General features: G+C 42.8%; 1 protein-coding gene across 1 annotated transcript in view; it reads left to right on the top strand.

Moving 5' to 3' along the window:
• The window catches only part of LOC311266136 (contactin-associated protein-like 4), a 93,099-nt gene that overhangs the window by 38,553 nt on the left and 41,459 nt on the right, over window positions 1-13,087 (top strand). Inside the window, exons 5-7 of the mRNA XM_084368337.1 lie at window positions 4,958-5,173; window positions 11,211-11,380; window positions 11,492-11,629. Of these exons, the coding sequence (XP_084224463.1) occupies window positions 4,958-5,173; window positions 11,211-11,380; window positions 11,492-11,629 (524 nt within the window). The remainder of the gene's footprint in view (window positions 1-4,957; window positions 5,174-11,210; window positions 11,381-11,491; window positions 11,630-13,087) is intronic.

Genomic DNA, 13,087 nt, shown 5'->3' with positions numbered 1-13,087 from the left:
TTTGTTTACTGTCCTCCAGGGAAATTTGGATTTAAAATGCAAGAGCGTGACAAATAACTACAACTACAGAGAGAATTAACACCTCGCCAAACAATGGCACGTTTTAATTTGGTTCAAAAGAAGACACACAACATTATCACTCCGGTTCATTTTGTTTGTGATTACCCACAGATACAAAGCACAGACTAACACTCCCTGGCAGTCTTCTCTTGGAAGTTTTTTTCATTTTTCACAACAGATTAACACTCTCACCTTTGCTGTTAACAGAGAAAACAAGATGTATCGCACACAAATACTGTCTTTCTTTGTTCCTCTTTAATTTCGCAGATCGCACAACATATTGGCAGTATCAGTTCTGGCATCAACACATTGAAGTAAACAAAACATCCCGCTGTGTTTTCTTTTCACATTAAAACATATTTTCTGTTTGTTTCCCGAGTCGCACTGCAGTTTTTATTATCAGTAATGATTCAATCATGGCAAAACGAATTAATATATAAGCAGATACATTCATTACGATTGATTTCTGCCTTAAAAAACACGCGGTCGTTTCATTCTCTCAGCATTTGGGCTGATTTTACGTACGTTTTATCTGCACTGAATGTGACTCCTCTTCATCGTCCTCTCCTCATCCTCCGTGACTCCGTTGAAGAAGCAGGTGTTTTTGTGATATTTTGTCCTCTCAGCATTTATTCCCTGCGGCGTCTCTGCACTGATTTCTGCCCTGGCGGCTGTTTGTTCACTATATTGTCCCCCATAAAAACACAACACGCTCATGAATATCAAAAGCAACTCCACGCATTTACATATAAGCTCGGATACGTTTATGAAACAGTAAATATTAATGTGCAAACATGATTTCCATATGGACGGCCTGTTTTTCTGTGGATCTATCCCCAGCTGTTTGTGTCTAAATTATTTCTGTTTCCTCCTTTTATCTGAGCAGCTATGGACCATCAGACTGGGAGCTTTGAAAATGAAAGCTTTTGTTTTGAATGCTTATTTTTATATATCAAAGGGGCGACATTTTACCAACGTTACCAATACAAATAAACAGACTTCTTCTGTCAACTTCCATTATATTTAAACTCCAGCGATCCTCCTTCTTTCAGCTCAGAGAAGTATCTCACTCACAGACTTTCAGCCTCCTTAAAAGCATAAGAGAAAAAAGTTCCTCACTATGAGACAGCTTAACAACCATTCACACCTGGGCTCACCGAGCCCTAGCAACCAACATGAAGGCCTGCCGGGTCAAAGACCCACAAGTGGCCCTAATGACTCTGAACCTCAGAGCTCCCACGTGTCCTTAACAACTCTGTAAGGACACTCCCACACAGAGATTAAAAGCCTGCAACTCCTCTCCAGTTAGAACTGAAGAAGCCTCTTGGATGAGACAAAACATCTTCAAGAAACTGAAACACGTCCAGTTGCCTACGATACAGCACCTAGATTCCTCACTATGACATTGCTAACATGTCCAGGTTAAGAGAGTCTTCCCCATCTTAGTTTCACGTGTTAGCATGCTAACATTTCGCGAAACGTACTTGTAAGTAAGTAAGTGCAGTACCAGCAGGGGGCGATAATGACTTGAGTAGTAGATGAACGTAGCGTGAAGAAGCAGAAAGGCTGTTTCAGGAGGAGGTAAGGGTTGGTTCGGTTGGTTCACGGGTGAGTCAGTGGCGATTGTTTTAAACAACTAGTTACTTCAAGACAACTATGATTATTTCCTTAACCTCACAAAGTAGTTTTGGCGCCCTTATTTTGAAAGTGTCACTGGATAAGAGACCGTTTAACAAGGAACTTTATTGTTTAAAATGACATCAGTGCACTGGAACAACAAACTTCACTGTGGATTTAATATTTATAAAGTATCCCAAGCATCTTTTCCTGCATTATGATGTCTAAAAAAATAAGATTTCATATAGTCGCACACTGGACAACGTATACACCGATACCAATACATCTGTGATAGGCCAATATCGGCTCTATCGCCTCTAAACTGGATGGTGTACATTTGTTATTGCTAACTGGACCACAGAATGAGAAGGCCAGAAAAGAGTTCACCAAAGTTACTAAACTTGAGCATGAGGAAGACATGAATGTTTGCATTTCACTGCAATCCATCCAATAGTTATCAAGACTTTTCACTCAAAAGAACAAATGTGAACCTCGCGGTGGTGCTCGAGGAGAAATCAGAGGACGTCGGTGGGCTTCGTCCTCTGGGGAACAGCGTGTCTGTGCCGAATTAATCTGGCAGCTTGTGAGATATTTCAGTCCGTGGACAATGAAATGTAGAAATGTGATCCCTTGAGTAGAAACTCTCAGTTCATATGTCCTCTCATGACGAAGCACACACACAATTTAATGAGTCGCTCTTTGTGTCACAGGATGTTCCCACATCTTGTTCTGGAGTTCGGACTGTTCTCGCGTCCTTTGTGTCGACCAAAAAAATGAACAAAAGTTCAATATGAACCGGGCTTACACTGGTACGCACTGCCTCGACTTGATATGTGTGTTTTTGTCTGGAGTCAACATGTCCTGCACGCTCTGAACTTCAGCCTGTAAACCAGAGAATACAGAACAAACAGTCTCCGGGCTTCTGGGCTCGCCGAGTTTGATTGCTTAGACTGAGCGCTTCTTCGTCTGCCTGTGCAGTTTGTCGAGATGCAGAGCTGCAATTTGGTTGAAAGTTAGATAACTTATAGTGCCTGTAAGTGTTTTGCGTTTTGATTTAAATATGTTTTATGTCTCCAGGTCATTTATTTCTGCTACTGTCATGATACAACACACATACGAGTTGGTAGATTTGTGTTTATTTTTTGATTTTATAAGTTATCAGCCTATACCTTAATAATTTGGGACGATAATGAAGCATATAAGAAGCTTTGTTTCTGACCTGAATGCTGGAAAACTTGAAATACTCGCTGCATCTAGAGGTTCAGAGGAAACGTAACACTTAAACCTCCCGGCGCTGTTTCATTATTTTAATTCATCAAGTGGAAAAGATGATTTATGATATAAAACCATTTTGTGTCCCTGCTGTCCCCTCTGGAAGAAGACGGATTATGAGAAACATCTGAAAGATGGATTTTCATAAATAGCCTGTAGTGGTGTGAAAATACTCTCACGTTATTTAAGGACACATTCGTGTAAAGTGTTTGTCAGCCGGTGTGACGGATGGCGGAGGAGACTCCTGATGCTAAACTAACGTAGCATGCAGAGCAGACTCCTCCTCCGGAAAACAAATGTATACTGAAAGGAGTTGAAATACAGCTGTTAGTAGCAAACAGTTAAGCACAGTGTGAAAAATGCATTGTGGGTATTAGTCTGTCAATGAGGCAAAACAACAGAACATTTCTTAATTTGTCTCGGTAGTTATTAGTAAAAAAGAGATTTCAAGCCTGAGAGTATTTCCAATGAATACTTTCTCCACTTTTACTCATGAAAATAAAGAAAATAAAGCTTTTATTCTGAAGGAGTTGAGCCAGAAGTCTCGTTGTTGTGTCTGGAAGCAAAATATTTCCTGTGATAATGCAGCAGTTTTGTAAGAGAAACACAAAGGTACAGTATTAACGATGACAAATGGCTTCATGTCTGCTTAGCGTCAGAGAGCGCTCCAGTGTCTTTCAGCTCATTGCTTTGCTGTTTTGGTTCAGTCTCATAAGCATCATTACAGATAAACTCACTGCACGCTACCTGCTCAGCACTAAACAGACACAGCTAGCAACTTGTTGGTTAACAGGAGCTGGTGGAAAGTGATTATTGGACGTAGATTCATCAAGTGGCACTTGACACAACTCTAAAAATAAGGGTCCATTTTCAATACTACCATGTGACAATGCTGCGCTTTTGGTCTGGTTAGGTTCAGGCACAAAATCACTTGGTTAGGGTTAGGAAAATAGTTTTTTTCTCCACAAACACGGCTGGAAATTGTCTCAAGGTCCTCTTAAAAATATCCAGCGGTGTCACGCTTACAAATGTTGAAACGTGGCCTTCTCCAACTCCCCCAGCATCCTCTCCACCTACCGATATAAAGTCGGTTCATAGACACGTTGTGTGAATGTGATATGACGTGTTTTGTAGAAATGTCAATGAGTATGTGCCTGCCACGCACATGATGTCAGCCTGACATGAGAGACACTGCAGGGCAGAACACAACAACATTAGTTCGAGCTATGAGCCATAAACAAGCGCCAACCTATCGTGCGATGCCTGAAGGGATCATTGCAATCAGATAACACATGATGTTGTGGGACGAAATGTAATTTAGGACTTAATCAGAATTGCGTAATAGTGTACGGAGTAGACTTAAAGTCATGTTTTCAGCTTCACACACTGCCTCAGTGCTCTCTCTCTCTCTGTAATCAGCAGGAAAATATACTGTAAAATCCAATAAGAGCGTTACTGCGGGCGGAGTGGATGTGTGATAGCGAGTGAGGGTTGGCGTCGGGGAGTCAAAGGCTCGCCAAGTTCATTAAAAAACGTTCAGTCAGAGAAATTAGTTGCGTGGCGGCGAAGGAAATTGATGCTGAACTCAGCTGCTGCTCTTTTTGAACAATTTGGTGTTTGTAGTCCGTTCGGTCGAGCCTACACACCTCGAACTCAGCGCACCTCGCCTCACCTCGCCTCGGTTCAGATCCCCAGTAAGAAGGCGAGACACGACGGGGAAATCTATGAATGAAGAGTCACAAACAGAATACAGATTCAGTCGTCGCCCTCTGCTCCGACCTCAGTATCACAGCAGACTGTCTGTCCAGCTGTGGGTGATTTTGTGGGGACATTATTTCAGGACCTTGGACGTTCACACCTCGGTCATACTTTAGAAACACAGTCACGCAGCAGACTCTCTCTTTGACACAGGATTACACAGCAAAAAGTTCTCTGCTTGCCATCATCATAAATGGATGTTGGATGTGTCATAAAGTTTTGACTCCTCTGTCTCTGTGTCGTCTCTCAGCCTCTGATGTCGTGAGTCTGGACGGCAGCAGCAGCAGCAGCAGCAGCCTGGTGTACAGGTTGAGTCCCGGGCCGAGGCGGACGCCCAGAGACGTCGTCTCGCTGAAGTTTAAAACCCAGAGGAATTCTGGGACGCTGCTGCACGCAGAGGGAGAGGCGGGACTCAGCCTCAGTCTGGAGTTAGAGAGAGGAAAGCTACAGCTGCTGCTCAGACAAGGTACAACACACCACAAACTGTACGCACTCATGTCCCCTGATACAGTACATACTGTCTCATACATACTTATTTGCAGAAGAAAGGTGAACTGCACATAAACCCTCTCTCCTAACTTTTTTATTCAGTGAAGAACACCTTTATTTGTTATTAAATTAATTCATGATTCATGATTTTAACAGGTCCATCTGTTCTCTTCATGGGTGCCATCAGAGCTTCTTTTCTGACTTTAAATCAAACATAAAAAACACTTATGATAAGCCAATATCAGCTGATCATACCAGGAATAAAAAAAACAACCTTCAGCTGAAACTATCTGATCAGCACCGAGGCACTTTGTTCATTGTGACGTGCTCTGTGGACGTAATGGTGCAGAACATCTGTAGCGGAGGACGATGTAATCCACGCAGAAATAACTTCAGATTGGTTTTGGTCGGGCGAGAAAGACGACACGCACGCTGCCGCCCGATTGGTTCAAATGATGTCTCACGCTCGGCTGCTGCGTCTCTGTCTCGTTACAGCCATGATGGATGGTTCACATTTACTGTAGCATGTGTTAGGGGCCGGACTCTGCAAGACTTGATGCATGGATACAGTCTGCACACAGAGAGGTGTGTGTGTGTGTGTGTGTGTGTGTGTGTGTAAACGGGGTTAAACCAGAGGTTGTCAGGCTGCCATGCTGAATCATCACCATATGGCTCACCTCTCATCAGGAGCCCCATCTGGCTGCTGAAGTACTTTCTCCATCCATCCATCCATCCATCCATCCATCATTCATCCATCCATCCATCCATTTGATACATGAAGAATAGGTTCACCCAAAAATAAATGTTGGCCGTCATTACCTACTCATCCCAATGCCGATGGAAAGTCGGGTGATGTTTTCTAGTCAGCAAAACATTTCTGGAGCTTCACAGCAAAACAGCGTCCCAGTATTCTCCTGAACGTCTGAATTAGATGGAGATTTGTTTTAAAATGTAAAAACACAACTGACAAAAACACATAAAATGGCTCCATACAGCTCATCTGGCTAGTCTCAGTCTCTGAAAGTCCAAAGATGATTTCAAAACATGTTATTTACACCCTCGATGCTTAAGAAACAGTGTAAATAACATCTTTCAAATCAATCTTGGATCTGGATGAGCTGTATGGAGCCATTTTATGTGTTGTTGTTGTTGTTTTTATGTTTTTAAGTCCTCATCTACTTCACCCAACTTTTCATTGGCACTGAGGTGAGTTTATAATGACCACATTTTCATTTTTGGGTGAGCTGAAACAATCACCTTTACAAGAGAGCGAGACATCTGAGGAGTCTCTGGATCACTTTGAAAAGTCTCACAGACTGCGGCACCTTGAAGAGACAGATTCACTGTAACACATAACACTTGAATCACCTGTGATTCGACTGAAGATTGTTCCCTTTAACACGATGTGTGTCACCGCACAGAGCGGCAGGTCTGACTTAAAGACGGTGTCACAGAAAAGAAAGGCTGCAGCGTAGCGGGAGGAAATTAAAGCCGTCCGTTAAAATGACAGAAACGAGGCTGTCTTGTTGTTCTTCTTCCTCCTTGTTTCTTCTTATCGTTCTGTCTCTTTCTACTCTTTGTTTCATCACACGACTTTCAGTTTTCACCCGTTTCTGTTGTAATTACTGCTGTTTGTCTCGGTTTGTCTCCACAGATCTCCCGTTGCTATACGTTTTCCACATCAGAAGAGGCCATTTTGTAGCTGCACTCTCTTCATCTTCTCTTTCTCTATCTCTGTCCCTGACACACATACGTCCTATTTATATTCCTCGGCAACCGTATTTCCTGTATTACTCCTCCTTCATTGTTATGTATCGCTGCCTGCTGCACGTGCCAACACAACTGTTTAATATTCTTTCAAAACTGGCTGTTTCAGCCTTTTGCAGTTCAGTGTCCTTCAACTTTCAGTCTCGTACTTTCTGTTGTATCTCTCCCTCGCTCCCTCTCTTTGTCTGCGTTGGTTTTATTGGATGCAGATTGTGTGAATTCGGTCGTCTGCTGTGTGCGTTGACCCTGAGCTCATGCATGGCCAGCTCTGCTCTGTTAACACGAACACAGGTCTGACCCCACCTCGAGCAGATGCTGCTCGCTTTATGAGTAACGGCTCTGCACAGACACAGCAGCTCTGTCCTGGATAACAGAGGAAAACAAAACATGATGGTTGATACATTTGTCTTGACTGGATGCACAAATTCAGTTCAGTTAAGTTTGTTTTGCCACGTGTAAGTAAATTGCACTACAGTTATTACTCCCACTCCCAATGAAACACACATTTACATGGGGAATATTTTTGTTGCATGTTGCACCTTGCTGCGACTCTTAGTCAGTATTTTTCATTTTGTCATCTGCACACCATAACTATTGACATGTGACATGCTTCAGTTTAACACATTTCAGAGTTTAGGTCTGATAAGTAGAAGAACTAGGCACTTCTTCTCGGATAGTAATATGTGTTTATAATACTGTAACTTGGCCAACTATCAGCACGGGAAGATTAAATGCTACGATTGCTCATTACTTTCATTCCACATGTGAAACACTCAAGGGCATCACATCTCTGTAACCTCAGAGGAGGGGAGGAGTTTGACTGTGGTAGTCTACATGTAGTTGGAGCTATGTACAGAGACGTGACTGTATATACATCGTGACCGCACATGAAACTAATCGTTACGCCTCCTGATGTCTCCCAACGGGCATATGTGGAAGTGTATGCTTAAACACCGAGGTAATTGCATATTGATTAGAAAGGGGTTCATTGGATGCCTGTGCCTGTGATACCTCTATGAAAAAGATAGATAACAGCAATGCCCACGTTTGTAATGTAATTTATTCACCACTTATTCTGCATTGGTGGACAAACCTGGGTCCTCACTGCAGTCAATGCGGTAAAGAAGCCAATGACAAAGGGCCTTAAACCTGCATTATTTCCAAGAGCCTGCAGGGGGCGACTGCACTGGTTTCAAAAAGAACTCTGATTGTATGTAAACTTATGAGAAAACGACCCTAATCCTCACTTGAGTAAACAGTTTCCTAAAGTTTATGGTCCCAGTCGCTAGTGTCAAGTCGTGTTTGATGCAACATGATGCTCATTTTGTAAATTATGGTCCCATTTAAAGTAAAATAGACATTAAAGCAGGGCATGTTTTAGGGTGTGGCTACCTTGTGATTGACAAGTCACTATCAGGATATCCTCCCCTGCTCCACCCTCTCCTCCAAACATAGTCACGTCTGGCTCTAATAAAACCAACATGTCGTCAGCCATAACGCCAAACTCACTTCAGACTTCCCTGCGACATGTTGGTCTTTACAGTGGGACAATGAGCAGGTAGATGCTGTACAGGGGGATTCACTCTTGTGTGTAGTTAACATTGTCCACATCGGTATCTTCTTACACTCCCTGTGCGTTCAGTTAGTTTTCTGAGGTACACAGTGATTGAACATGATCACTTCTTATCTGTTTGACACTGGAGAAGATGCCGTTGCTTCGGCGAATGGGACTGTCATCACGCTGTCGTCTTGTTTCAACAGTTTAGCTTACGATGCAGAATCGACTCTCTACATTCAAACAATAGAAAAGTGGATGATGCTATCTTAGAAACTGCGGGGGAAGAAGCAGATCAGAAAACTTCTGAGGCAGCAAAAAGGCCTCAGACGAAACTTCTCACTCCGTGCCGCAAGTTGTGGCTCATAACAGCGCTTCTGATTATGGGACAAACGTTGTGCTTTATGTGAGCGAACATGGCACCGCTCACTTAGTGTCACATTTTAATTTGTCAAGGTGAGAAATAAACCACGCAGCTGCAGAGTCATGCTTCATTTTATGTCTGTAACACTTAGTTTAATTAGTTGTTTTCAAGTCAAGGGGGTTTTCGAGAGGCAGCAAGTCATGTCATTACCATAATACTTCCCATAGTTTCCTGATTAGTCCTTATGAGATATCCTCTGACATTGTGAGAGGAGAGTTAAGTCATCTGTAACTTTAATTGGCCCATTTAGTCACAAAAGAATTTCAACCACATTATCAAATCTGTGGTGCAGCTGTCACTTGTGTCTGAAAATATTAATATTTTAATAATAAAGGGAACAATGACAGCTAATTAGAGCAGAGATCCAGCATAAATATATAACAGAGTGGTTATACGATTCAAAATGTGAATAATAACACTGCTCTGTAACGTCACGATGGTGACATTTCAATCGAAATCAGATTTGAGCTGCTGAAAAAAGCCAATTAGACAAATATGAGGAATATTAATGTGAAATGTGAAGTAAGAAGAAAAGTTTTGTAAGCTAAAACTGTCAGTATTTTACCAAGTTACTTAACTTATTTTTCGTTTTGCAACCCTGGTGTTGTTAAATGATAAATAACTGTGACCTCGTGACCTTTTATACCACCAGAGTAACCCCTAACTGCTGCTAACCACAACTGCCATTAGCTAGTTAGCTCAGTTAGCCATGTAGCTAGTGGTCGTCATGTCTGGCGATGATTTCACTCCCGAGAAGAGAAACAACTATAGAGCAAATAGAGACAGATGGACCAAGAGGAGGATGGAGACGGTTCTTAACGATGTATTAATGTCAGTGAAGTGATTTTCTGATCAGTAATCAAATCATCCATCCAATGAAACACTCTATTATCAGGTCGTCCTCTCGTCTCTACCTCCTGCTGCACACTAATCGTCCCATTAATCAACGCCATTAAAAAACATCGTATTTGTTTTTAAGTCTCGCTATCCTTCTCGTCATATTGATTTCCCCGTCTCTCTTCAACTCGTCCAGACAGTAATCAAATAACTCATCCTAATAACTGTGCTGACGGGACCGACTTCCTCTCTCTCTCTCTTTCTCTCTCTGAATGAAGTTGTTTTTCTCATCCAAGCTTCAATCAAATATTTCATCTCACAAAACGGACTGAAATATCCAAAAAATACATTTATCCATCATCTTGCAAACTGTCTGTGTCTCTCCCTCTGAAGTTGGACTTGTCTCTCCCGAAAGAATATCTCGATTCATTTTTAATGACCGACTGTATTCAGCTCTTTCTGCGGCTCCTTCTCTCAGCAGAAATAACAAAGTTTCTCTCCCAGCACTTCGGGGGGATGGATCCACTTATTTAGACCGGCCGGCGCTCATCTATCATTAATGATGTGTCGCTTTGTTTCCTCCGCTTCAGTTTTGCTTCAGTTCTCAGTGCGAATATGCAGATTTACTGTAGTCCCGAATGAGCCCAGAGAGTCTGACCTCTGTCTGACTCTCTCGGCGGGAGACCCGGAAAAATGAAATGTTTAGACAACAATATGGAGGCCGGCGTGTTGTAGCTGTCAGTGGGCTCGACACCGGGTCAGATCGTCTGAAAGAGGCAGACTTCCGGGTCAGATAATGAGAACACAACAAACAAACAAACAAACAAACAACAGTCTGTCAGGTCAGATAACTAAAGATAGAGAAGGAGATAGACTTCCTCGGGTTTAAAAGAAGCAGATCTACACGGTAAAGAACCAGAATGAGTCTTGATAAAACTGAAAAAGCACCAAAAGAAAACCAATAACATTTCATTTTGTCCCGTCTCGTTTCATTTATAATGTTGTTTTTCTTCTTATTTAATGTGGAGCTCAGACTTTGCAAATTAAACAGTGGTTATGTGTTGATGGAAGAACTGTCTGTAATTTCCATTTCTCACAATGTGATAAATCTTCAATTATGGTCTATTTGTCTCTGCCTGCTTTATCCTCTCCCGACTCCCCCTCCGTCATCCCTCCATCCTCTTGCTTTCTTTTCGTCCACTGACATCCTCCCTGTTCTTCTTTACTCCGTTACCTTCCTCTTACCTCTGGTAACCTCGCTTTTATCTGCTCTTCCTCCTTCCTCATCCTTGTTGTCCTCCCTCCTCATATCTTCCTGCACGACCTCTTCTCCACCTCAACCGTCTTCTATTTTTCACCTGACCCCACTTTGCTCTTGCTCCTCTCCCTTCATTCCTCATCCTCTCTCCCATCTTGTTTTTCCTCCCGCAGGTTCATCCTCCGAGCCCCGGCGTCTCGCCTCTCTCGGCAGCCTGTTAGACGATCAGCACTGGCACCATTTAGCAGTGGAGCGGCGCAGCTCTCACCTCAACCTCACTGTGGACAAACACGCCGAGAGGGTTCAGATCCCTGCAGAGTTCAGCCACTGGGAGATCGAGCAGGTGCGATACAACACACACTGCTCCGACGCAGAAAAAGGAAGGTCTGTGTGAACAAACGAGCGAGTATATTACATTTTTTGCCATCTCGTGTGTGTTTTTGTCCCCGTGCAGCTGAGTGTGGGGGCAGTCCAGGACCTCGGCTCTCAGAAACCAAAGAGGAGCTTTCATGGTTGCCTGGAAAACCTGCTGTACAACGACCTCAACCTGATAGAGCTCGCTAAAAACAAGGACCGCCAAGTGACCGCAGTGGTGAGTACATTTTACAGTGGACATACAGTTACTTGATGGTGAGTAGCTGAACATAACCGACTTTGACAGTAAGTTTCAGTTCTGTTACAAAACTCATTTCAGGAGCCGGAGCCGGTTAAGATAATGGACTGAAGCCCTGGAGAGTTACTCAGAGCAGTTAACTCTAATGTACATTTCTTTTCTAACTTCAGTTTTATATTTCGTCCGTCCTCCATCAGCCCAGGATATTATGTTACAGTAGCAGTTAACGTTTCTGCAAACCACAGGAACGTGTTTTTTAAGGAGATCTGCGGACATTTCAGTGTTTTTTGTGGCCAAAACCAGCTACTTTTCACAGGAAGTCTGACCATCGCCATCTGTGATCCTGGTCAAACAGGTAACCTAACCCTAAACGACTATTTTTGATGCCATAGCAGCATCGTCGTCACAGAATCCACCTGAAATGCTTATTTCGACTTTCCTTTGTGGTGAAAACTTGTTTTGTTTTTGTTTACGTGCTTGTTGAAATATGAAATATAAGATGGACAATTTGCTGAAACGGGTGCACACATGGGAAACACTAGCCTGCTTATCTTTCGTGGCACCACACAGAGTTTTGTGTTGTTCCTCCGGTGTGATGATGACAGATTACGTAAATCATTTGGGGGAAAGAGCTTTGATGTTCGGCTCCTCCACTGAGCTTTTGTATCTGAGAGAGAAAACATCAATAGCTGGAGCTGCGCCACCTAATGTAACATCTGCAGGCTTAATGCGGCCCTCCACAAACTTATTTTTGAACAAGCGCTCGACGCAGCTACGACGAGGGAATAAACATAATCTGTAAGTTTGTTCTGTGAAAGTTACGGTGATCGAGTTTTCATTTATGTTTTTAAATGCTATAAAATAGGCTAGGTCTTATTATCATTATAAAAAAAAAGGGAATCTTATTGACGTGTAATAATTGATTACAACACTGCCAATCAAAATGACAGACAACAAAGGATGTCTACATGCAGGTGTGTTCATACATGCTGACAGCCTGAGAGCACCGCTGGGAAATCATCTGGCGCTGTTGCCGCCGCTGCTAATGAGCCGCTAGCTGGTTAATGAAGCCGACGAGCTCTTAACAAGGACAGTGAGTGATGGGAGGACAGAGGAGAGTAGAGTATGGTTACACTTATAGTAATGCCTGCTTGTCTTTTACCATGCGGACCTTTTAGATGTTTCTACTATGACGATAAGTGGATCGAGAGCGACTCTGAGCCATTTCTGATAAATGCTTTCTCATTACAGTAACGGAGCGGAGAGCAGAGAAGCTAAAGTTGTTGGTGAAAATGGTTCAGATAATCTCATGCATGGCTGAAGATCTAATAGAGGCTTTTTAGCTCTACTAGTAACAAAGTCATTGTCCATGTTAATACAGAGACGACTTCTGTACCTTTCTTGGAGCCGTGATCATAAAACGAAGCAGAGCCTTCA

This window comes from Pagrus pagrus (genome assembly GCF_965226575.1).
Source record: "Pagrus pagrus genome assembly, chromosome: 12".
Lineage (NCBI taxonomy): Eukaryota > Metazoa > Chordata > Actinopteri > Spariformes > Sparidae > Pagrus > Pagrus pagrus.
Note: the sequence above shows the minus strand (reverse complement) of the source record. Positions and strands in the feature narration are given on the sequence as shown.